At 40.1% G+C, this 25,602-nt stretch overlaps 1 protein-coding gene across 2 annotated transcripts in view; it reads right to left on the reverse strand.

The window, feature by feature from the left end:
- LOC117496429 (atrial natriuretic peptide receptor 1-like) overlaps window positions 1-25,602 on the reverse strand; it is a 101,782-nt gene that overhangs the window by 5,097 nt on the left and 71,083 nt on the right. For both annotated transcript variants that reach the window (XM_034148094.1, XM_034148095.1), the window contains exons 9-19: window positions 23,605-23,722; window positions 22,466-22,540; window positions 22,020-22,097; window positions 17,905-18,009; window positions 17,516-17,587; window positions 17,260-17,419; window positions 5,106-5,261; window positions 2,429-2,597; window positions 1,749-1,895; window positions 506-629; window positions 19-87 (exon numbers count right to left, since the gene is read on the reverse strand). In XM_034148094.1, coding sequence (XP_034003985.1) covers window positions 19-87; window positions 506-629; window positions 1,749-1,895; window positions 2,429-2,597; window positions 5,106-5,261; window positions 17,260-17,419; window positions 17,516-17,587; window positions 17,905-18,009; window positions 22,020-22,097; window positions 22,466-22,540; window positions 23,605-23,722 — 1,273 coding nt within the window. The remainder of the gene's footprint in view (window positions 1-18; window positions 88-505; window positions 630-1,748; window positions 1,896-2,428; window positions 2,598-5,105; window positions 5,262-17,259; window positions 17,420-17,515; window positions 17,588-17,904; window positions 18,010-22,019; window positions 22,098-22,465; window positions 22,541-23,604; window positions 23,723-25,602) is intronic.

The following is a 25,602-nucleotide window of genomic DNA, read 5'->3' on the forward strand; positions in this document are numbered from 1 at the left end:
TCTGTGTTGTTTTTCCACCTTGTAAACATCAAAGTTGTCAATGATGGCGTCGAAACAGGTGTAGAGGTCGTTGAGCAGCGTCACCACCTGCAGAGAAACGACCTTATTATATTATAATACTATATATCATATATTATAATATTAATATAATACACACCCATAAGCATCTCACAGGATTACCTGCAGATACCACTCTCAGAAAGTATAATACTTTTTCAGCAATAATATCTTTATAAATATAAATACACCACTGTAATATTCCAATGTTTACATATTTATTGTTGTTATATATCATAATAAAATGTACACATTGAATAATTACATATATTAAATGTTAAATATCAATATATGTTTCACATTTAATAATTTAGTATGTTAAATAATAAAAAAATACAATTAGTAAAAAACAAATAGCGCAGAAGTACAGCATGGAAAATAAACCAAGTAGCTGGTACTGTTTACAGATTGTTAATAATTATATTTATATATTATATATTTGAATAACCTGCAGCGGCGTGCTCTCAGCTGAGATGGCGGTGAATCCCACGATGTCGCTGAAGTAAATGGAGACCGAGTCGAAGGCCTCGGCCTGAACCGTCTCGCCCCGTTTCAGCTGCTCCGCCACCGAGCTGAGGAGACACGTGGAACAGGTAGGGTCTGCAGTATTAGTACACACAGTACTCACTGAGGTAGTATCTGGTACACACAGTACTCACTGAGGTAGTATCTGGTACAGCAGTATTAGTACACACAGTACTCACTGAGGTAGTATCTAGTACACACAGCACTCACTGAGGTAGTATCTGGTACAGCAGTATTAGTACACACAGTACTCACTGAGGTAGTATCTAGTACACACAGTACTCACTGAGGTAGTATCTGGTACACACAGTACTCACTGAGGTAGTATCTGGTACAGCAGTATTAGTACACACAGTACTCACTGAGGTAGTATCTAGTACATACAGTACTCACTGAGGTAGTATCTGGTACAGCAGTATTAGTACACACAGTACTCACTGAGGTAGTATCTAGTACACACAGTACTCACTGAGGTAGTATCTGGTACACACAGTACTCACTGAGGTAGTATCTGGTACAGCAGTATAAGTACACAGTACTCACAGAAGTAGTATCTAGTACACGCAGCACTTACTGATGTAGTATCTGGTACAGCAGTATAAGTACTCGCAGTACTCACTGAGGTAGTATAAGTACACAGAGTACTCACTGAGGCAGTATAAGTACACAGAGTACTCACTGAGGTAGTAGCTGGTACAGCAGTACTCACTGAGGTAGTATCTGGTACAGCAGTATTAGTACACAGTACTCACTGAGGTAGTATAAGTACACAGAGTACTCACTGAGGTAGTATTAGTATACAGAGTACTCACTGAGGTACTCACTGAGGTAGTATTAGTACACAGAGTACTCACTGAGGTAGTATTAGTACACAGAGTACTCACTGAGGTAGTATTAGTATACAGAGTACTCACTGAGGTACTCACTGAGATAGTATTAGTACACAGAGTACTCACTGAGGTAGTATTAGTACACAGAGTACTCACTGAGGTAGTATTAGTACACAGAGTACTCACTGAGGTAGTATTAGTACACAGAGTACTCACTGAGGTAGTATAAGTACACAGAGTACTCACTGAGGTAGTATTAGTATACAGAGTACTCACTGAGGTAGTATTAGTACACAGAGTACTCACTGAGGTAGTATTAGTACACAGAGTACTCACTGAGGTAGTATCTGGTACAGCAGGGTCTCTGCTTTCCTCTTCTCTTCGTGATACGCCTGAGTGCGCTCCTCCACCAGCTCCTCCAGGTTGTTGGCGTACAGCTCCATCCGGGAGAGGAGGTTATCCAGGATGTTAGTCCTCGACTCCCTGCACACACACACACACACACACACACACACACACACACACACACACACACACACCACACACACACACACACACACACACACACACACACACACACACACACACACACACACACACACACACACACACACACACACACACACACACACACACACCACACACACACACACACACACACACACACAACACACACACACACACACACACACACACACACACACACACACACATTAACCCACAGAGCCAGAGAGGAGCGTACACTAGGCGCAGCGTACCACAGTAATCAGAAATGGGTCCCTGAAGGCAGCATCTCCCTGGTCCAATGGGATTCCTCCATTATGATACTTACACGTTTAGCTCAGCAGAATAATCTCCACATATTAACACCACTTTATGATTTCTGACACAGACTTTATTTCAGGCTAACAACCAAAAACACATTCAGAGAACCATTGACTCTCAGACCAGGGGACAGGAAGTGATGAAAGGGGGTTTTAGGACTCATTCCTGCAGTTGGTTTGATTCTCTCTCACTTGTTCTGTTTGCGCAGCAGCAGCCGGACGTGGTTGAACTCGGGTCTCTCGGTGGGCTCCTCCGCCCAGCAGCGCTGCATCAGCTGGCCCAGCTCAGGGCTGTGGCTCTGGGGGTCAGTGGTGGGCCGGAGGCAGGGCCACTCTCCCAGAACCACCCGGTCAACGATCTCTGCAGGGGGGGGGGGGGGGTTATTACTGCAAATGTTTACAAGGATTGTAATCATTTCCAGTTTTGATGCTGGAATCAGAATCAGAATCAGAATCCCTTTATTCGTCCCACAGAGGGGAAATGTACTTTGTTACATTAGAAAAGAGCCACGGACAGCTTAATGTTAACTAAGAAGCATGCATAACAATTATATTATACGGTTACATGGTGCTTTACCAAAGCACGTTGCCCAACTACATGTCCCACAATGCATTTCGTTTTTTGACACGCGCACTGAAGAGACTTGCAATTATTAGCCCTAGACTTCTGCTTTCAGACGTAGTTAATTATGAAGTTATTACCCTATCCGATAATAATCCAATGCAGAGCCAATAATGTAATATAGTACATTATTTTATATATATTAAATAGTTATATAGGTCTATTTTTTTATAGTCTTAAAGTTACAACCGGCCCTTTGAGTGCAACTATAATGCGAATATAGCCCGCGATGAAATTGAGTTTGACAGCCCTGGATTAAGGGAACTCAGGGATTTTAGCCTCTGCAGCCCATTGACATGCACTAAAACCTATAGAACACACTAGAGGGAAGGGAAGCCCCCAAAAGCAGAATAGGGCTCCTTTAAGCTGAATAATATGACTTGATACAGCACAGGAGAGACAGGGCAATACAGAGTAAAGAGCTCCCTGTTAGAGATGGGAGTTTTAAGTGAAACCTGTTTTTCCTCCATCATTCATAGAAACCCTCTCTGCTCGCCTGCTTCCTGCCGGCTGTGGTTTGGAAACAGAAACTTTTCCATGTCTTCTTTAATGGTTCCTCTGTGATTTCTAGCTGTTCGCACGTTTGACTGTGAGCCTGTTTCAGAATAAATGAAGCCTCTGCACATCAATTCCTGGAAAGCGTTTTTGGAAATAAACCTGGAGAAGAAGGAAGACTGCCGAGTCCAGCTGGCACGCAGAAGAGCCACAGAGATGCATTTCACTAATGAGGCAGAAAGAGCTGCACAATCACACTTTTAAATACAGAAGGAGGACGAGCCGCTCTGCAAAAGCTGCCTGCAGACGAGGACGAAGTATTCAGAGCCGTTACCTAAAAGTACCTTGACTGTCAACATACTTCATCTCAAGGTAAAGTCATACGTTGGAAATCTCAAGTAAAAGTGGACACAAGTTTTAAAAGTAAGAGTACTTATTCTGCTGTAAAATTGCCTTTAAATGTGATCAATTATGTGACATTATTAATATGTAAGTGTTTCTTTCTTTACTTTTTATAATGTATTGAATATGTTTATGAACTTTTTGGTATTAGCTTAATCTTTAGAGATGCATTAAGATTAAAGTTAACTTTTAGTTTAGTTTTATGCAAAATCTTAATCTGAAAGTAGCTAAAATGATGATAAACACACCTTGACACACCAAATCAGCCAAGCCATTTTTTGTATCTATTGTCTGCATATGTTAATTAACGCAATTTATGCTAATCGTGCGAATGTCCCAACATGCAGGTTAGCATCCGGCAGCTTCTACGTGCTGGAGACCCTACTCTACATTTCTATCATAAAACTTTGTGGTACTCAACATTTAGGGGTTCACAACAGCACTCTATGAGCTGGTACACAGAGTACTTTCTATACCTGGTAAACAGAGTACTTTCTATACCTGGTACACAGACTACTTTTATACCTGGTAATCAGACTACTTTCTATACCTGGTAATCAGACTACTTTCTATACCTGGTAATCAGACTACTTTCTATACCTGGTAATCAGACTACTTTCTATACCTGGTAATCAGAGTACTTTCTATACCTGGTAATCAGAATACTTTCTATACCTGGTAAACAGACTATTTTCTATACCTGGTAAACAGACTACTTTCTATACACGGTAAACACACTACTTTCTATACCTGGTACACAGAGTACTTTCTATACCTGGTATTCAGAGTACTTTCTATACCTGGTAATCAGAGTACTTTCTATACCTGGTAATCAGACTACTTTCTATACACGGTAAACAGAGTACTTTATACCTGGTAATCAGAGTACTTTCTATACCTGGTAATCAGAGTACTTTCTATACCTGGTACACAGACTACTTTCTATACCTGGTAATCAGAGTACTTTCTATACCTGGTGATCAGAGTACTTTCTATACCTGGTAATCAGACTACTTTCTATACCTGGTAAACAGACTACTTTCTATACACGGTAAACACACTACTTTCTATACCTGGTAATCAGAGTACTTTCTATACCTGGTAATCAGACTACTTTCTATACACGGTAAACAGACTACTTTCTATACCTGGTAATCAGAGTACTTTCTATACCTGGTAATCAGACTACTTTCTATACACGGTAAACAGAGTACTTTTATACCTGGTAATCAGAGTACTTTCTATACCTGGTAATCAGAGTACTTTCTATACCTGGTAAACAGAGTACTTTTATACCTGGTAATCAGACTACTTTCTATACCTGGTGATCAGACTACTTTCGATACCCACCTTTGGGGCTGAGGGGGTCTCCCTCCAGGTAAAAGGCTCCGCGGCGCATTGCCACCTCCTGGAGGACGATGCCGAAGCTGAAGACGTCTCCTTTCTGAGTTCCCTGAGGAGGAGGCGCCTCCATACGCAGCAGCTCCGGAGCCATCCACAGCCTCTCTGCATCACAGGGGGAGAGGGGGGGTTATTGGAGGGTTTCTGTGCGTATAGTGGAGAAGCAGCTTCCAACTTCAAAGGTTTTATTCTCATATGCACATAAGCTACAGTTTAGAAATGGCAATGAAATTCTTCTGACCTGAGCTCCTCCAACAATGCAACATATATAACAAAATACAAAAATACAAAATAGTGCTAAAAGTCTATGAACATGTAAATAGAATATGATATGTACAAGAACAGAAGATGAAATAAAAAATGTACATTAAAGGGGACCGATCATGCAAAATGCACTTGTGTACGTCTTTTATACATGAATATGTGTCCCCGGTGTTCCAGGGAACTCACCAAGTGTCAGAAAACACAACCCTCTCTATTTTCCTCCATACCCAAATCTCTAAAAAAGGGGCTGCAACGGATCTGATAAAAACTGATCCAGATTTGAACACTGTCCTGACGTCAGGACGGTGGCGCGACGGCTATTGGGCCAACTCCACCAATCAGGAGGAGACAACCACGGCATTGCCGTTCGAAAGCGCTGGAGACGCTGTAGTACATATGCCAGGCCTCTAGATGGTGCTGTTGCTCACAGAATCAACCCTTGCAAAAACAGAGCTAACATTTTTCAAATTGAGCAAAATGAGGCATGGCTAAAATGCATGATCTGTTTGGTATTTTGAAAAAGAAAACGTATAAATATACCTTATATAGGTATGGCCCTACAATATATTATTCAAATATAGCATGATAGGTCCACTTTAATTTAAAGGACTTTGCTCCAATATATGAGCATGTAGAGAAAACTACGGTGGCCCCAGAGGTCAAAACACAACTAACATTTCAGAAACACATACAAAAAACTCTGTTATATAAAACACAAAAGAATAACAATTATACAAAAAAAACACATTTTAAACAATTTGGGAAAAACATATAAAAACAAAAAAAAAATGTTTAAATACATTTCGAATAATGAAAATAATTGAGGAAACACAGAATCAACCCTTGCAAAAACAGAGCTAACATTTTTCAAATTGACCAAATGAGGCATGGATAAAATGCATGATCTGTTTGGTATTTTGAAAAAAAAAAAGTATAAATATGCCTTATATAGGTATGGTCCTACACTATATTAGTAGTTATAATGATCCCCTTTCAATCACATTAGTATGCATAGAAAGTGACAGGTGCTGTGACAGGTCACACCTACTACTACTTATGCTAATGAGCCCCTTTGATATGTTAATGAGTCCCTTTGTTCGAGGTGTTATTGCGTGTAGGTGTGATATCCTTTGATGTGAGGGGTGAGGTGTTGTAACATGTAGGTGTGATATTCCCCATTCTAGTAGATCCTTTGTTGTCTAATCTAATTAGCCTTTGATGTCTGCCCTTTGTTGTCTAATCTAATTACCCTTTGATGTCTATCCTTTGATGTGAGGGGTGAGGTGTTGTAACATGTAGGTGTGATATTCCCCCTTGTAGTAGATCCTTTGTTGTCTAATCTAATTAGCCTTTGATGTCTGCCCTTTGTTGTCTAATCTAAATACCCTTTGATGTCTGTCCTTTGATGTGAGGGTGGTGAGGTGTTGTAACATGTAGGTGTGATATCACTCCGACGTGTTATAAGCCTTTGATGTCAATCTAATTAGCCCTTTGATGTCAGTCCTTTGATGTAAGGTGGGTGAGGTGTTATAACATGCCGGTGTGATATCGCACCGGCGTGTTATAAGCCTTTGATGTCAATCTAATTAGCCCTTGAAGTCAATCTAATTAGCCCTTTGATGTATGTCCTTTGATCAGTGTTTGTAACTAGTATTAAGACAGTCTCTTTGAAGTTGTGTGAGACTGTCTCGCACCCCGTCCTCCTCCCACCCCGAAAATAATAATTTAAAAGATCTTAATCCCCCTTGATCTTGTATTTGTAATATTTTAATTACTTTATTAACTATAAGAAAGATTTACTGGTATGCTTCCCTAGATGATGTAAATAGTCTAAGTGTCATGTTAGGGGGACATTACGGAACTCAGGAGTCCGCCCTTGGAGGCTTGGAGAGCGGATAAAGAGAGGTGTATTTACTGGTGTTGAGCCCTGGATGATGTAAATAGTCCAAGTGCCGTGGTAGGGGGACATTACGGAACTCAGGAGTCCGCCCTTTGAGGCGTTGTTAACATTAATGCTTTTTGCTTTTGTTTTTGTTACTAAGATACTTTTTAGATACACTTTTGAAGTGAGCAACACTTTACAACTGGTAGAAAGTTAAGTACTTTGTATGGAATTGGGTTTTCTTTTAGAGCTGTTTTCAGTGAGACAATGCAGTTTCTGATCATTTTAAGTTTTCAAGTTTCAAGGCTTTATGGCATATGCCCATTAGCTACAGTGTAGATATGTCAATGAGAAACATAGGTCACAGGCTCCTCCAACAGTGCAACAAATATATATATACATATAGAGCACATAAAACAGATAAAATACTGCAATAGAATGTTTTGATATGACAGATTTGTGCGTAATTCTCTCACAAAGGAACTGTAAGATACACGTTTATGTATGGAAAACTTTATAACTTGGTAAAATATTCATTCATTTCTAATGAATTACTTGACTAACATTACTTTTTTTAAATATATGTTTTTTAGATGCTTTACTTTGATTTCTTTCATGTTATTTTAACACAACATTACTTTTTTCATATTTTTCAACATACTGTGATATTTGTTTTTTCTCTCCTTTTTCCATTATATTTTTGAATATACAGATACTCAACGCAATAAGTCCCACCCCAATCAGCAAATCATCCAAAACTAAGGACCCCCACTAAGACGAACAGATTTTCTTTAAGACTGTGACTCTTAAAGGCACTTGGGGATTTTAGTAAGACAATCCAGTTTTCTGGAAATAACTTAAATGATTTTTGTTTTTTCTCCTACAAAGATACTTATAGTTACACTTTAATGGATGCAAAACTTTATAACTTGGTAAAATATTCATTAATTTGTAATGAATTGAGATTCTTAAAGAATCAAACTCTAAATGGAGAGTTTGTGATTTTAACACTGTTCCGATGAAACAATGCAGTTTTGATAACTTCACTTGACTAACATTACTTTTTTAAATATATGTTTTGTTAGATGACTTTACTGATTTTTGCTTTTTTCTTCCTTGCTTTTGTTTGCGTTACTAAGATACTTTTAGATACACTTTGAAGTGTGCAACACTTTACAACTGATAGAATAGTACTTTGTAAGGAATTCGTTTTCTTGTTAGAATATAAAGTACTTTGCAAGGAATTGGGTTTCTTAACAATCCTGCTCCACCATTAAATCACTTAATCTGCTACTTCCAGGCAAAGCTTTAAAACTTGTATCGTGTATTAAGTCATGTCTTGGCAAAAATGAGAGTCCTGGGTGCTTTAAAACATTTCTTAGAACATTTTGATATATTCAAACTAGGGCTGTCAAGTTAACGCGTTAATAACGCGTTAACGCAAAAAAAAATTAACGCCACTAATTATTTTAACGCGATTAACGCATGTGTATTTTTTGTCCTCGGCCGCCGTAGTTTCAGAGCGCATCGAGTTTAAAATACCATCTACAAGCTGATGCTGACAGCCCCGCTCCTGCTGCCCGCTTGTGGCAGACCACACTTCCACGCTCACCGGCAGGCCCGGACTGGCCATCGGGAGGACCGGGAGGGTGTGTGTATGTGTGGCGCGAGCGAAGCACACCTTACGTGTTGTTGTTAGCATCTGGTGCTAGCTAGCTGAGCTAACGGATATAAGGAGCTGTTTCAATGAAAACAGAGGAGCGACATTTCGCCGACAACTGCGCCGAGCACTTGACTTTATGCAGGTAGCCAGACAGCACACTCAGCACGGATAGTGCCGGAACACAGCTCATACACACAGGCATATATGCCTTGAGCTGCACATAGCTCCAACGATCCTCCACATTCACACACACACACACACACACACACACACACACACACACACACACACACACACACACACACACACACACACACACACACACACACACACACACACACACACACACACACACAGTATTGTATGAGAGAGGTTCTAGGTTGAATTGAGGCGAATATTTGTAATGTTCAGAGGTTGTTGTGTTTAATATTCATGAGAATATTTGTCATTGTTCAAATGATAATAAACAAACATATAAAGCATAGTTGTACACTCATATGTTGATAAGAGTATTAAAAACTTGAAAAATATCCCTCTAAGGTACATTTAGAACAGATAAAAAATGTGCGATTAATTTGCGATTAATCGCGATTAACTATGGACAATCATGCGATTAATCGCGATTAAATATTTTAATCGACTGACAGCCCTAATTCAAACACATAATGAACTGCAATGACTCTGGCTCACTGCTGCATCACATTTATTTTACACTGTTGTGAGGACAAGACTGTGAGACTCTCAGACCCTTTGTTGTCAATCTAATTAGCCTTGATCTACAAAAAAGTCACCTTCTACTTTTATTTGTCCTCTCTAAATTAGATTTAGGGTTTTTAAAATTCTGAAAAGGCGTGTTGTGAGGGGGAAAAAACAGATGTATGTATGCGGTTTTGAATGGTGGCTGGTTGATGAAAACTGATGCAAAATAAGGGGTCAGGAATAATATGGCTTGAAATATGAGCAATCATGTTAATAGCTACAGATACGGTAAAGTACTACAACAACAACATAGGAGTGCTTATACTGTATGTTGTAAAAGCAGGACAAACAAATAAATAAAATGCTGCATTGTTTTTGAAACAAGAACCATATGCCCAAGGCATTTCTACATTTAGATGACATGTTCAGAACTCAGTACATTTGAACCAATAACTAATTTAACCATCAACATCAATTTAAGTGCACACAGCAGTGCAAACAAAACAAAAAACAAGCTTGTGTGCATCAGACAACTCAAATTACTCCACTTTAACCATATTTAGAATGTCCTCATTTTAACTAAAGTAATTTAACCTAAGTGGAGCCAACCTAAGGAGTGGGCACTACAGTCAGGGACTAGCTTACTTTTTAACATTCTACTCAAAGGGCCCGTAAATATTATCTCCGCCAATATGCTATATTAAATTATCATTAAAATAATTTAAAAAACTCATAGTATTTCATGTTGAAATGATCAAGGTCCAGTCAATGTTATGTTAACACAAACAAAAGTTCTGTTTTATATGTTGAAATATAATTTAAAAAACAACGATATAGTATTTTCAAGTCTTACTTTAGTATGGCAAATTTAAGAATAAGTCACATTAAAGTTTTGTCATGATTTTCCGTAAAAAAGTCAAGTATAGTTTGTCAAAAGAATATGAAAAAAAAATCATTTTGTAGAGTAGTATGTTGAAAATTAATTTGTAATGAAATGAGTTTCTTAAAGAATCAAACTCTAAATGGAGAGTTTGTGATTGTAACACTGTTTCGATGAAACAATGCGGTTTTGATAACTTGACTTGACTAACATAACTTTTTTTTTTTTTAATATATGTTTTTAGATGCTTTACTTTGATTTCTTTCATGTTATTTTAACACAACATTACTTTTTTCATATTTTTCAACATACTGTGATATTTGTTTTTTCTCTCCTTTTTCCATTATATTTTTGAAAAACTACACAGTGATTTTTATCAAAATACAAAATACAACATGCAACTAATACATTATACAATATTACGACTTTTTGCGATATTTTCAACACAATATACTTGTACCTTTTTTTTGTAGGGCTTCAGGATATTTGGCATGTCGTGCATAAAACCGGTGTCATCTTTCCTGAAACTGACGTGCTGTCCGTTTTACAAACAAGTTATCTTTCTGCTTCTTCACCCTCTGAATTTTCCTCCCCCGTCCCTCTTCCTTCAGCCATCACAACAACAATCAAGTCAGATCTGTGAAATTAAACACCTCTTCCCAAAGCGTGACTTCCCTATTGAGGGAGTGGGGCAGTAGGGCCTAACCCGATTGGCCTAATATACTAACATGCAGAACGTATGGTATGTTTGAAAAAAAAAAAGACTAACCATCTATCCAGTTCAAGCTGTCTTTAAGATGTGACATCGCGCTCTGACTTTTTCCGTAAAATCGTGACAAACTATTACTTATTCTTAAATTTGACCTCTTCTACAGATGACTCCCCCCACTCAACGCAATAAGTCCACCCCCCACTCAGCAAATCATCTAAAACGAAGGACCCCACTAAGACGACCGTTGAAAACTAGCCAGGGATCTGAGAAAAACCAAGTCTCCCCCCGCGAGTTGCAGCCAGGAAGAAACTCCTGGACTACTATCATCACCACCATTGTGGACACCCAAATCTTGCAGTACTACAGCTGCTGATGTTACTCCTGGGGCCAAGACGTCTCTGTTTTTGGACATAGTGAAATCGGAGCTGGTTGATATTCTGGAGAGGGTGCTGCATCGGTACAGAGAAGAAATCTGCAATGGATGCGGAGTCAGTCACCCCGGCCAGAGGCAACACGATTGTCTGAATGACATTCCAGAATATTTCTTCAGAAACAATTACAACGCATTAATGAAAAAGACTTTGGCTCGCCGACTTCATTACTGCGATTGACCAGAGTCTTAATGATAAAAACATTTACACGGCTGAATGGAGGATCCAAGGCGCTTCGGAGGCTTTTCTGCACAATCTCAAAAACTGCAGACGCCTCAAGGAGAGACTTGAAAAGATCCATGCCGAGCTGGATGGAGAGGCCAGGGATTTTTTTTTCCCGATACTTTGACTTTTCTTTAAAGTAAAATAAAAATGGGTAACTACTATGGAAAACAATCTGTATATATCTATCAGAATGCAGTCAATACCTGTTTAATAAGTGTGTTGTTGATGAGGATTGAAAACAGAATGAGTAGTGATCCCCGTGTAAACAGAATGGCTGAAGTTTGTAAACTAGAAGACATTTTGGATATCGTTCATTCTGGCAGTACTATTCCGGGTCATTGGGAAACGATTGTAAACGAAACATTTAAAGTGGTACTGGAATCTTCATTTTCCGAAACATTCTGTAACATTACCGAAGAAATGAAACAAACACCAAAAGTGTATCATGTGCTCGCATTGTATGCTCTGTTTGTAGATGTAATGCATCTTTGTGTCAAAAACAGCATACACATGAATATTTTGGCCGAAGTGCAAAAACTCCATTATAATATTTCCCTTCATCTGGGGGATTCTGTGCTGGAGAAGATCCTGGGGATGTTGCAATCAGTATAAATGTATTATTGATTCCTATGGGGTGAAAACAATAAATTGTAAATATGAAATTCTGCAAATAAAAAAAGTGTTTTTTACATTTTAAAAAACTGTTGTCTTCAAATCATAGTATAGTATTTCCTACATATCATTTTAAAAAAGAGTCACAGTGTAGAATGTCCGAACATTTATTTTAAAAGTACTAGTATAGTATGTTAAAAGTATCTTGAAAAAAGTCCAAGTATAGTATGTAGTTAAGAATTATATTATATAGTTTGTCTGCAATGTCAGTATAGGATCTCTAAAAAAAAATAAAAAAATGAGAGAAAGTCATAGTATAGTTTGACAAAAAGATCTTGAAAAAGTCATGACTTACGGTGTGTTGAAATGGTTTTGAATAAACACATCAGTATTTTAAAAAGTAAAATTGTATCAAGTGCATCAGACAACTCAAATTACTCCATTTGAACCATATTATAAATAAGTAAAGAATGGTCATAGTATATAGCAGGGCTGTTTAATAGTTTTCGGTGTTTCTGTGTGTCGGTGTTTCAGTGTTTTGTGCTTCTGTGTTTTTGTGTGTCAGTGTTTTCAGTGTTTCAGTATTTCAGTGTTTCAGTGTTTCAGTGTTTCAGTGTTTTGTGCTTCTGTGTTTTTGTGTGTCAGTGTTTTCAGTGTTTCAGTATTTCAGTGTTTTGTGTTTCAGTGTTTCAGTGTTTCAGTGTTTTGTGTGTCAGTGTTTCAGTGTTTCAGTGTTTTGTGTGTCAGTGTTTACAGCCTTTCTTTGCTCTGATCAATCCCCAGGGATCCTCCCCTGGAAGGAATATAGCAGGATGAGAGAAAAACATTTAAAAAAACGTATCTTAGAAGTGGCTATAGCATTTGATGCAATTCTAAAAGATAGTCAGATTCCTAAAAAGTTACAAACGGATGCTGGAAAAGAATTATTTAACAAGAAACAAATAACTCTTTTCCAGCATCCGTTTGTAACTACAAAATGATTTTTTTTTCATATTCTTTTGACAAACTATACTTGACTTTTTTACGGAAAATCATGACAAAACTTTAATGTGACTTATTCTTAAATTTGCCATACTAAAGTAAGACTTGAAAATACTATATCATTGTTTTTTAAATTATATTTCAACATATAAAACAGAACTTTTGTTTGTGTTAACATAACATTGACTGGCTTTTCCTTGATCATTTCAACATGAAATACTATGAGTTTTAAAAAAAAAAAATAATGATAATTTAATATAGCATATTCGCGGAGATAATATTTACGGGCCCTTTGAGTAGAATGTTAAAAAGTAAGCTAGTCCCTGACTGTAGTGCCCACTCCTTAGGTTGGCTCCACTTAGGTTAAATTACTTTAGTTAAAATGAGGACATTCTAAATATGGTTAAAGTGGAGTAATTTGAGTTGTCTGATGCACACAAGCCTGTTTTTTGTTTTGTTTGCACTGCTGTGTGCACTTAAATTGATGTTGATGGTTAAATTAGTTATTGGTTCAAATGTACTGAGTTCTGAACATGTCATCTAAATGTAGAAATGCCTTGGGCATATGGTTCTTGTTTCAAAAACAATGCAGCATTTTATTTATTTGTTTGTCCTGCTTTTACAACATACAGTATAAGCACTCCTATGTTGTTGTTGTAGTACTTTACCGTATCTGTAGCTATTAACATGATTGCTCATATTTCAAGCCATATTATTCCTGACCCCTTATTTTGCATCAGTTTTCATCAACCAGCCACCATTCAAAACCGCATACATACATCTGTTTTTTCCCCCTCACAACACGCCTTTTCAGAATTTTAAAAACCCTAAATCTAATTTAGAGAGGACAAATAAAAGTAGAAGGTGACTTTTTTATAGATCAAGGCTAATTAGATTGACAACAAAGGGTCTGAGAGTCTCACAGTCTTGTCCCCACAACAGTGTAAAATAAATTTGATGCAGCAGTGAGCCAGAGTCATTGCAGTTCATTATGTGTTTGAATATATCAAAATGTTCTAAGAAATGTTTTAAAGCACCCAGGACTCTCATTTTTACCAAGACATGACTTAATACACGATACAAGTTTTAAAGCTTTGCCTGGAAGTAGCAGATTAAGTGATTTAATGGTGGAGCAGGATTGTTAAGAAACCCAATTCCTTGCAAAGTACTTTATATTCTACCAAGAAAACAAATTCCTTACAAAGTACTATTCTATCAGTTGTAAAGTGTTGCACACTTCAAAGTGTATCTAAAAGTATCTTAGTAACACAAACAAAAGCAAGGAAGAAAAAAGCAAAAATCAGTAAAGTCATCTAACAAAACATATATTTAAAAAAGTAATGTTAGTCAAGTGAAGTTATCAAAACTGCATTGTTTCATCGAAACAGTGTTAAAATCACAAACTCTCCATTTAGAGTTTGATTCTTTAAGAATCTCAATTCATTAGAAATGAATGAATATTTTACCAAGTTATAAAGTTTTCCATACATAAACGTGTATCTTACAGTTCCTTTGTGAGAGAATTACGCACAAATCTGTCATATCAAAACATTCTATTGCAGTATTTTATCTGTTTTATGTGCTCTATATGTATATATATATTTGTTGCACTGTTGGAGGAGCCTGTGACCTATGTTTCTCATTGACATATCTACACTGTAGCTAATGGGCATATGCCATAAAGCCTTGAAACTTGAAAACTTAAAATGATCAGAAACTGCATTGTCTCACTGAAAACAGCTCTAAAAGAAAACCCAATTCCATACAAAGTACTTAACTTTCTACCAGTTGTAAAGTGTTGCTCACTTCAAAAGTGTATCTAAAAAGTATCTTAGTAACAAAAACAAAAGCAAAAAGCATTAATGTTAACAACGCCTCAAAGGGCGGACTCCTGAGTTCCGTAATGTCCCCCTACCACGGCACTTGGACTATTTACATCATCCAGGGCTCAACACCAGTAAATACACCTCTCTTTATCCGCTCTCCAAGCCTCCAAGGGCGGACTCCTGAGTTCCGTAATGTCCCCCTAACATGACACTTAGACTATTTACATCATCTAGGGAAGCATACCAGTAAATCTTCCTTATAGTTAATAAAGTAATTAAAATATTACAAATACAAGATCAAGGGGGATTAAGATCTTTTAAATTATTATTTTCCTCTCAAAGAGACTTTGTTGTAGTTAGTAAAATAATTAAACATTAGTTCACAAGCCCTACAACTTAAGAGAACATCCATAGTTAACACAAATTATATTAAAACTAATCTAATTTAGAGAGGACAATAAAAGTTTTAGGTGACTTGGTGAGTGAAAATTAATGGCTGATAGCCAAATCAGGAGGTGACAGGCAGGGGGGAAGGGAGGGGTGGGAGGGGAGGGAGGGGAGACAGTCTCACACACCCAGACTCCATTTTTCATGAAGAGCCTCAGACGGAGGGGTTTGAACACGGCACAGATACTGCATCCGTTTCTTGACTGGCGCTCCCGACGGATGGCGGTAAGTTGTCACAGGCGTCTCGCTGATTAAACCCATATCGATGCGTCTCTTTGCCATTTTCGTTTTTGAAAGTTTAGGTGACTTGGTGAGTGGCTTTTTATCTTTTTTATCTAACTCCACCCCCACCTCTATCTTCTGACATCACAGCAAAAGGAATGGGGAAGGGGTGGGAGGGGGACGGGTGGGAGGAGGACGGGGTGCGAGACAGTCTCACACAACTTCAAAGAGATTGTCTTAATACTAGTTACAAACACTGATCAAAGGACATACATCAAAGGGCTAATTAGATTGACTTCAAGGGCTAATTAGATTGACATCAAAGGCTTATAACACGCCGGTGCGATATCACACCGGCATGTTATAACACCTCACCCACCTTACATCAAAGGACTGACATCAAAGGGCTAATTAGATTGACATCAAAGGCTTATAACACGTCGGTGTGATATCACACCTACATGTTACAACACCTCACCACCCTCACATCAAAGGACAGACATCAAAGGGTAATTAGATTAGACAACAAAGGGCAGACATCAAAGGCTAATTAGATTAGACAACAAAGGATCTACTACAAGGGGGAATATCACACCTACATGTTACAACACCTCACCCCTCACATCAAAGGATAGACATCAAAGGGTAATTAGATTAGACAACAAAGGGCAGACATCAAAGGCTAATTAGATTAGACAACAAAGGATCTACTACAATGGGGAATATCACACCTACATGTTACAACACCTCACCCCTCACATCAAAGGATATCACACCTATCTGTGATATCACACCTACACGCGATAACACCTCGAACAAAGGGGCTCATTAACATATCAAAGGGGCTCATTAGCATAAGTAGTAGTAGGTGTGACCTGTCACAGCACCTGTCACTTTCTATGCATACTAATGTGATTGAAAGTGGATCATTATAACTACTTAAATTATTAAAATATAGCATGATAGGTCCACTTTAACTTAGCTAGATAGCTAACATTCGCTAGCCAACATGGGTATCTAAGGAGCTAAGGTAAGCTAGCTAACAAGGTAGATAGGGAACGTTAGCTAGCTTGATTTACAGATATATAGAAAGAAAGACACAACCACACACAACCACACACACAAACACAGAAAGACACACACACAGTAAGACAAACACACAGACACAGACAGACAGAAAGACACACAGACAGACAGACAGATCATGTAAAAGCTAAAGGACAAACAGAGTCAGAGTGTCAGTAAACAGGATGACTCACGGGCGTAATATGCGTGAGCGTCTTTCCCCGAGCTCTCAGACCTGAAGCTGGACAGACCGTAATCTGTGATCTTCAGCACGAAGCGGTTATCCACCACACAGTTAGAGGACTTGAGTTTCCCGTGAGACAGGATCACGCTGTTGTGGAGGAACACCATGCCCTGCAGAGAGAGTATATATACATATGTGTATTACATAGCTCTGTGGAATACTCAATTCTGATTGGTCAATTATTAGTTATAATAATAAGGATTTACCTTAACGATATCATTGATGAGAGAATATTTAAACATCCAGTCCAGAGTGATGCTGTCGTTCTCCAAAATGTCCTGAAGATGCAAAATACAGACTGTAACAGACAGACAAACAGACAGACAGACAGACAGACAGAGAGAGAGAGGGACAGACAGACAGACAGACAGACAGAGAGAGAGAGGGACAGACAGACAGAGGCAGACAGACAGACAGACAGACAGACAGAGGCAGACAGACAGACAGACAGAGGCAGACAGACAGACAGACAGACAGACAGACAGAGAGGAAAACAGACAGACAGTGAGACAGACAGACAGACAGTCTGACAGACAGACAGACAGACAGACAGACAGACAGACAGACAGACAGACAGACAGACAGACAGGTGTACCTGCAGACTCCCTCTGGGGCAGTACTCTGAGAGGATGCAGGTGTTGGGGGGGTCGATGCACGCTCCGATGAACCTCGTCAGATGTTCGTTCTGAACGTCCCGCATCTACACACACAGGATACAAAACACATCACAGAGAATACACACATTTTATGATGTTATTATGTCACTGATGACTGAAAACTACTGGCCTGATTTCTTGAAGGATCAGCCAAAAAAAACCTGTTAAAGTCTATTCTGCTATTTTGGGTTCCCCTCTCCTGTAGTGTGTTAGGCTTTAGTGCATGTAAATGGTCTGCAGACGCTAATATCCCTGTTTTCCCTTCAGAGGGAGTTTCTCTCTCACACATCCCCCCCCCCCCCCCCCCCCCCGCTTGAAACACCTCTATTGGACTCCTTTGTTTACTTCAAAATGAAATGAGTGAGATGCGCCGGTGAAGATGGCCGCATTGTCTTTGTGCTCCTCTCCAACTTTGCCCATTTTCGTATTTTGTACATATTTCTTTTACTTTTGCCGTTTTACTTTTAACATGGTTCGCAACATGCTAGCCGACCGCACCTACTCTGCCATACAATATAGCAGAGAGGAACTTTTCCAATTGCGAAACTTCGTGGACAATATTAACCCTCCGACAGACAATGGAGATTCACCATGGCTACCTGTTGCTGTTCTACCTGAGAGACGCAAGAAGAAGACAAAGCGAGGATGCCGGGCCGGGTTGCTGGTCAGACTAAGAAAACGTGAGAATCGGCCCCCTCTTCCGAGTATTCTTCTGGCTAATGTTCAATCCATTGAAAATAAGCTAGATGAACTCAGAAGCCGGATTGCTTTTCAACGGGACATTAAGAACTGTAACGTGTTAATTCTCACTGAGACTTGGCTCAACCCCGCTATCCCGGACTCCGCTATTGTCCCTGACGGATTCTCTATTTTCGTCAGGACCGGACTGCAAACTCGGGGAAAAGTAAGGGAGGCGGTGTGTGTGTAATGACTAACAACAACTGGTGCTCAGATGTGAAGATTATTTCATCGGACTGTTCCGCACAGCTAGAGCACCTCATGATCTCATGTCGGGCCTTCCATCTGCCGAGGGAATTCACATCTGTTGTGATAACAGCAGTGTATATCCCGCCGCAGCCACTCGCCGACAACAACACGGCACTCGATCAGCTGTTTGGGTTTATTGATAAAACCGAGACTTCACGGCCAGATGCGGCGTTCGTTGTGGCCGGAGATTTCAACACCGCCAACATGAAGAAGGTTTTGCCAAAATATTACCAACACATCAACTTCCCGACGCGCGGGGGAAACATACTGGACCATGTTTATTCCCCTTTCCGGAATGGATATAAGGCTCTCCCTCGCCCTCCCTTCGGCAAATCAGACCATATCTCACTACTGTTGTTGCCTGCTTACAAGCAGAAACTTAAAAGGGACAGACCGATAACAAGGACAGTACAACGATGGAGCGAGGAGTCAGATTCAGCACTGCAGGATTGCTTTGCATCTACGGATTGGAGTGTGTTTGAGGACAATAACATCAACACACACACGGACACTGTCATCTGCTACATTGGGAAATGCATCGATGACGTGGTACCGAAGGTTTCTGTACGGACATTCCCAAATCAAAAGCCCTGGGTAAACGGTGAGGTGCGCGGCAAACTGAAAGCGCGCACTCTCGCGCACACAGCGGGAGATTTGGAGGAGTACAGGAAGTCTAGGTATGATCTCCGGAGAGCAATAAAAAATGCAAAGAGACAGTACAAAGAGAAGGTGGAATCTGACTTCAAAGGCTGTAACACTAGGAATATGTGGGCGGGACTAAGGACAATGACTGACTACAAAGGAGCAGCGGGGGGTGCTGCGGGAGTGTCTGCGTGCGCATCTCTCCCAGATGAGCTAAACAGTTTTTTTGCACGCTTTGAGAGCAGCCAGGCTGTGGAGGTACAGAGGGACCAGGAGCTACACTGCCCTTTTGTTTTAAATAGGGCAGATGTGTGTAAATCCTTTAAAAGGGTTAACCCACACAAGGCTCCTGGACCTGATGGCATCCCTGGCCGTGTTCTCAGGGTGTGTGCAGTTCAGCTGGCAGAGGTGTTCACAGACATCTTCAACAGGTCCCTGCTGCAGTCTGTAGTCCCCACATGTCTTAAACACTCCACCATCATTCCTGTCCCCAAAAAGACAATCATCACCTGCCCCAACGACTACCGCCCAGTAGCACTCACCTCCATCATAATGAAGTGCTTTGAGCGGTTAGTCAAATTATTCATCACCTCCTCCCTCCCTGAATCTCTGGACCCCCTGCAGTTTGCCTACAGAGCAAACAGGTCCACAGACGACGCCATAGCCCTCACCCTCCACACTGCCCTCTCACACCTGGACCCGAAGAACAGGAACACATATGTGAGAATGCTGTTCATTGACTACAGTTCAGCATTCAACACCATTGTGCCCTCCAAGCTGGCCATCAAGCTCAGAGACCTCGGGCTCAACAGCGCCCTCTGCGACTGGATCCTGAACTTCCTGACGGGCAGACCCCAGGCAGTGCGGGTGGGAAACATCACATCCTCCACCCTGATTCTTAACACCGGTGCCCCTCAAGGCTGCGTGCTCAGCCCTCTCCTCTACTCCCTGTTCACCCACGACTGCGTGGCCACACACAGCTCCAACACCATCGTGAAGTTTGCTGATGACACGACCGTCATCGGCCAGATCACAGACGATGACGAGACGGCATACAGAGAGGAGGTCGAAAACCTGACATCTTGGTGCCAGGAGAACAACCTCCATCTCAACATCAGCAAAACAAAGGAGCTGATTGTGGATTACAGGAAGCAGCAGGGAGAGGGACACGCCCCCATCGCCATCAATGGGACTACGGTGGAGAGAGTCAAAAGCTTCAGGTTCCTTGGGGTCCACATCACTGAGGACCTGACATGGTCTCTTCACACCACCACCATCACCAAGAAAGCTCGACAGCGGCTCTTCTTCCTCCGCAGGCTGAGGAGGTTCAAAATGGATTCCAGGATACTCTGCAACTTCTACAGGTGCACGATAGAGAGTATCCTCACTGGCAGCATGACGGCCTGGTACGGCAGCTGCACCGACCTCGATCGTAAGGCTTTACAGAGGGTGGTGAAAACTGCACAGCACATCACCAGGACGGAGCTGCCATCCATGGAGGACCTTTACTCCCAGCGGCTCAGGAAGAAATCACTACGGATTATCAAAGACCCCCATCACCCCAGCCACAAACTGTTCTTTCTGTTGCCGTCTGGCAGACGTTACCGCAGCATCCGGGCAAGGACAAGAAGATTCGGAGACAGTTTCTTCCCGCGGGCAGTGAGACTGTTAAACAATTGAACTGTTGAAACAACATCAAACATTCAACTGCTACTCAGTAGTATGTATCTAATACCTAATATATATATATCATTCCAATAACTTGTATATAGACTCATACTGCACTATTCCACATCATAACTTTATTTCATTTTTATAACTATTATTATTTTTGTATTGCTCTTGCTCTTATTGTTATTATGTTATGTTATTATGTTGCATTGTTGGAGAAGCCTGTGACATAAGATTTTCAACTGCATAATTACTCTGTAGCTATGTCAGATTGACAATAAAGAACCTTGAACCTTGAACTTGAACCTTCAGGAACATAGTGACATCACTATGGAACATTCATGCTGCTATTGGCTTGCGCTCCAACACATTGTGCGTGATAGGCTAAGGGGCGGGACATACACAGATTGTGTTTTCATTTCGCTAACATTGTGAGATTGCACTGCTTTCATGTGATGTTGCAGTCAAATGAGTTCCCGACTGCAACAACAACTCCGAGACAGATATCAACGTGTTTAAAGGACACTTCTTTAGAGCATCTTGTTCCCACATTTAAGTTCATTAACACGCGCAACTTAGAGGAAAAACACCCCGTCTCCGAGTAGCACCTGAATGCATCATCAGCCTTCTCCATGTGCCTATCCCGTTTAAAATGTGATGATCGTGAAGCATTATTTTAAAAGAGAACAAACATGGTATGGCCCTCCTTTGTTTCCTTATAAACAAAATGTGTTTAAATCTGAAGGTCACTCACGTGTTTGAGCTCGAACAGGACCTCCCTGTTCAGCTCGAAGCGCTTCCTGTTGGTGTATTTAATGGCCACGATGTTTCCCTGGAGAAACACAACATGTTCACTCCAAACGGGACCATTTCACTAAAGGAACAACATGCTGTGTTGAAGAAGACTACACATTGAGAGCATCAACTCATCAGGAAACATTTACTGAGGTGATAAATCAAGAGAGAAGTAGGCTCATTTTCTCATAGACTTCCATACAATCAACCAGTGGAGTCGCCCCCTGCAGGACAGTAGAGAAAGTGCAGCTTTAAGGATCTTTAGCATGTGGCCTTCTCCTAAACTAAATGATTATAGGATATCTCTGTGCACCACTCAGCAGCCATAACAATATAGAAAGGAATTGGAAAATAGGGGATACATGTGGTGCATAATATAACGTGTTTCTTCTAATGTAAACTCACCTTAAAATATCCAGTTTTTGCAAAAACCTGCATGTTTCCATCCCCAGTCATCAGGGAGCCGTAGTTAGAGCCTCTCTGCAGAAAGAGAGGGTGGAAATAACCGTCAGCCATTCAAAGTACTGAATTCAAAACCTTACTGAAGCTAAATGTAGTTAAAGTACCTAAAGTAAAATGTTTTATATCTTATATGATGAGTGTGGATTACTGCAGCGTTGATGTGCATGTTTTATATAATGTTGGCTAGTTTAATCTGCAGCAATGCTTCATATTCTATATATATCCTCTTGTGTTTTCATCTCGTTGTTTTTACTGTTTTTTCTTACACATTATTCAGATATTCTTTTTCAATACGTTTTCAGACATTTTTAAGACGTGTTTTAGGGCTGTGCAATTAATCGTATTTTAATCGCAATTACGATTTTGGCCTGCCACAATTTCGAAAACAACATAATCGAAAAAAACGATTATTTTGCTTTGCTAGGTTGTGACCGTGCACTGCAACATATTTGATCTAATTAATTTGTATTTATCATATTTATATATGTTTAGTAGCTTGTTGAAGTGCGCTCCAAAATATTTGTTGATCTTGTTTATTGGTATTTATTATTTTGATATTATTTATATAAATGTATAATTTATTTAATTGTATTGGTTTTTCAGGGAAATCAACAGTTAAAAAGATACTGTTCAAATTATTATTTGTATTTAAAAGTTCAATAAATGGATGTTTTCAAAGTCAATGAATAATCGTATTTAATAATCGTGATATCAATTATTGACCCAAATAATCGTGATTATGATTTTTGCCATAATCGCAAAGCCCTAACGTGTTTCACATATTTTTAGGGGATTCGTTCAGATATATTCCACTTTTTCTTAGGATATATTTTTGTATAGTACTCTTTATGCATTTTTAGGGTATTTTGCAGACTTTATTCACATTTATTTGGTTATTTTAAAAACATTTTCCACTCATTTTTAGGATATTTTTGTATATCTTTTACAGGCATTTTTTTTTTTTCAGGAATTCAGAGACGTGCAGAAACACTTAATAAGAGACACGGTGTGTGTGTGTGTGTGTGTGTGTGTGTGTGTGTGTGTGTGTGTGTGCGTGCGTGTGTGTGCATGTGTGAGCTGACCAGTGACAGTGTGATCCTGCTGCCGCTCCGCAGCACTTTCTCCAGGTTCCCCATCTGAATGTCGTTCCAGGAGATCCTCCAGAGCTGAGCCACCAGCTCCTTCTCCAGCTTCATCCTCCTGCAGGGGGGGGGGACAACAACAACAACAACAACTGTCTGATGTGATCACATGACTCCTTCTGATGTTACTGCAGATCTGCTGTAAGCTAGCTAGCTAACGTAGCTAACCTAGTCATTTCAGATATACTAGCATCCTATAAGGTGTCTGCAGGAGCCATTTATACTGCAATATTATTTTTGGACACTTGGTGGCGGGGTTTAGCTGCACTGGGTGTATAAAAGGGGTCATAGGTGACCGGAAGAAGAGGACACAGGAGGAAGAGCACACCGATTCCACCAGCCCGGCAGATGCTCATAGAATATAGGGCATTGGAACATTAAAGTTGCCATTACAGTGTCTATATAGCTGATGTCATTTAATCATATCATTTCATATCTAAAATAAGTGTAATCTTTCTGATCTAATAATAGTCAGTAGGGGCTTGGAGCCGTAGGGTCGCCGGTTCAAGTCCCCGAACAGACCTAAATATGGAGAGTGGACAGCTACTTGGTCCCAGTTCACCTCCTGGGCCCTGCCGTGGTGCCCCTGAGCAAGGCACCGGACACCCCCCACTCGCCCACTCCTGCGCTGTGCAATATCTGCCCACTGCTCCCAGTACTAGGATGGGTTAAAAGCTGCGTGCGTGTATGTGTCACCATTAAAGAGGGTTTCATCCTCCAAGTCTATATATTCTATAGAAATATGTTTGTTTACCTAATCAACCAAAGCATGTTTTATAGATAGATTCTGAACAATATTAGTTTTCTAATCGTAATATCTAGCTGTGGTTTATAACAGTTTATATTCTCCTTCTTCCCTAAAGCAGCCCAGATGAAGTCCCACTGACACCAGGTCAGCACCGAGACCCCGGCTCTGCTGAACATACTATTAAAAGCTTTTCTTATTAATATAATTAAACTAAATTAAAGACTGTTTACATTACATTACATGTCACTTGTTAGACGCTTTTATCCAAAGCGACTTACATACTCAATTCTGTGGGCAATCCCCACAGGAGCACTTTGGGGTGAAGTGTCTCAGGGACACAACGACATGCTGACTGCAGTGGGGTTTGAACCTGTGCTCCCCTGATCCGAACACCAACAGACAACCCACTGCGCCACACGCCACGTTTAATGACCTATTCAACTGCTTATGTACTTCATGTTGTAAATAATGGTTAAAACCAGTGAATGAAATAAACAATGTATTTAAAAAGTACGATTTTAATTCAATGTCTTATTTTCATGTAATCCCAAAGTAGAGGTTAGAATATATCCATCCTCTCTCTGCAGCTTCATGTCTTCTATCATGAGCAGCATGGAAGACAGAGGAAATCGATCATGGACTTTAACACAATCAGCAGTAAAACAAGTATCAGCAGAAGTGAGTTATTTTTGTATTATTTTTATTATGCAACAACAACAGAAAAGCAGCTGTTTGGTAATAAGAGTTTTGGGGAATCAGACCGACTCAAGCTATAGTCATTCATTATATATGAAAAAAAAGACCAAAAAAAACGTAAGACACAAAAAAGTGCAAGATGAAATATAGATGAATATAAGCAAACACAATTTAGATGAAGTAATATAAGTGTCTAGACAGTATTGCAAATATATAACCTGATAACAGCAACGTAATAAGTACATACAGTGTATGGCATACAGATGTGATTTGTTCATTTAAAGGTCTCCTATCAAGCAAAATGCACTTTTCAATGTCTTTTATACGTAACTATGTGTCCCCGGTGTGGTGTGTCCCTGGTGTGTCCCCGGTGTGGTGTGTCCCCGGTGTGTCCCCGGTGTGTCCCCGGTGTGTCCCCGGTGTGGTGTGTCCCAGGTGTGGTGTGTCCCCGGTGTGTCCCCGGTGTGGTGTGTCCCAGGTGTGTCCCCAGTGTG

Source organism: Trematomus bernacchii, unplaced genomic scaffold (genome assembly GCF_902827165.1).
Source record: "Trematomus bernacchii unplaced genomic scaffold, fTreBer1.1, whole genome shotgun sequence".
NCBI classification, from domain to species: Eukaryota; Metazoa; Chordata; class Actinopteri; order Perciformes; family Nototheniidae; genus Trematomus; species Trematomus bernacchii.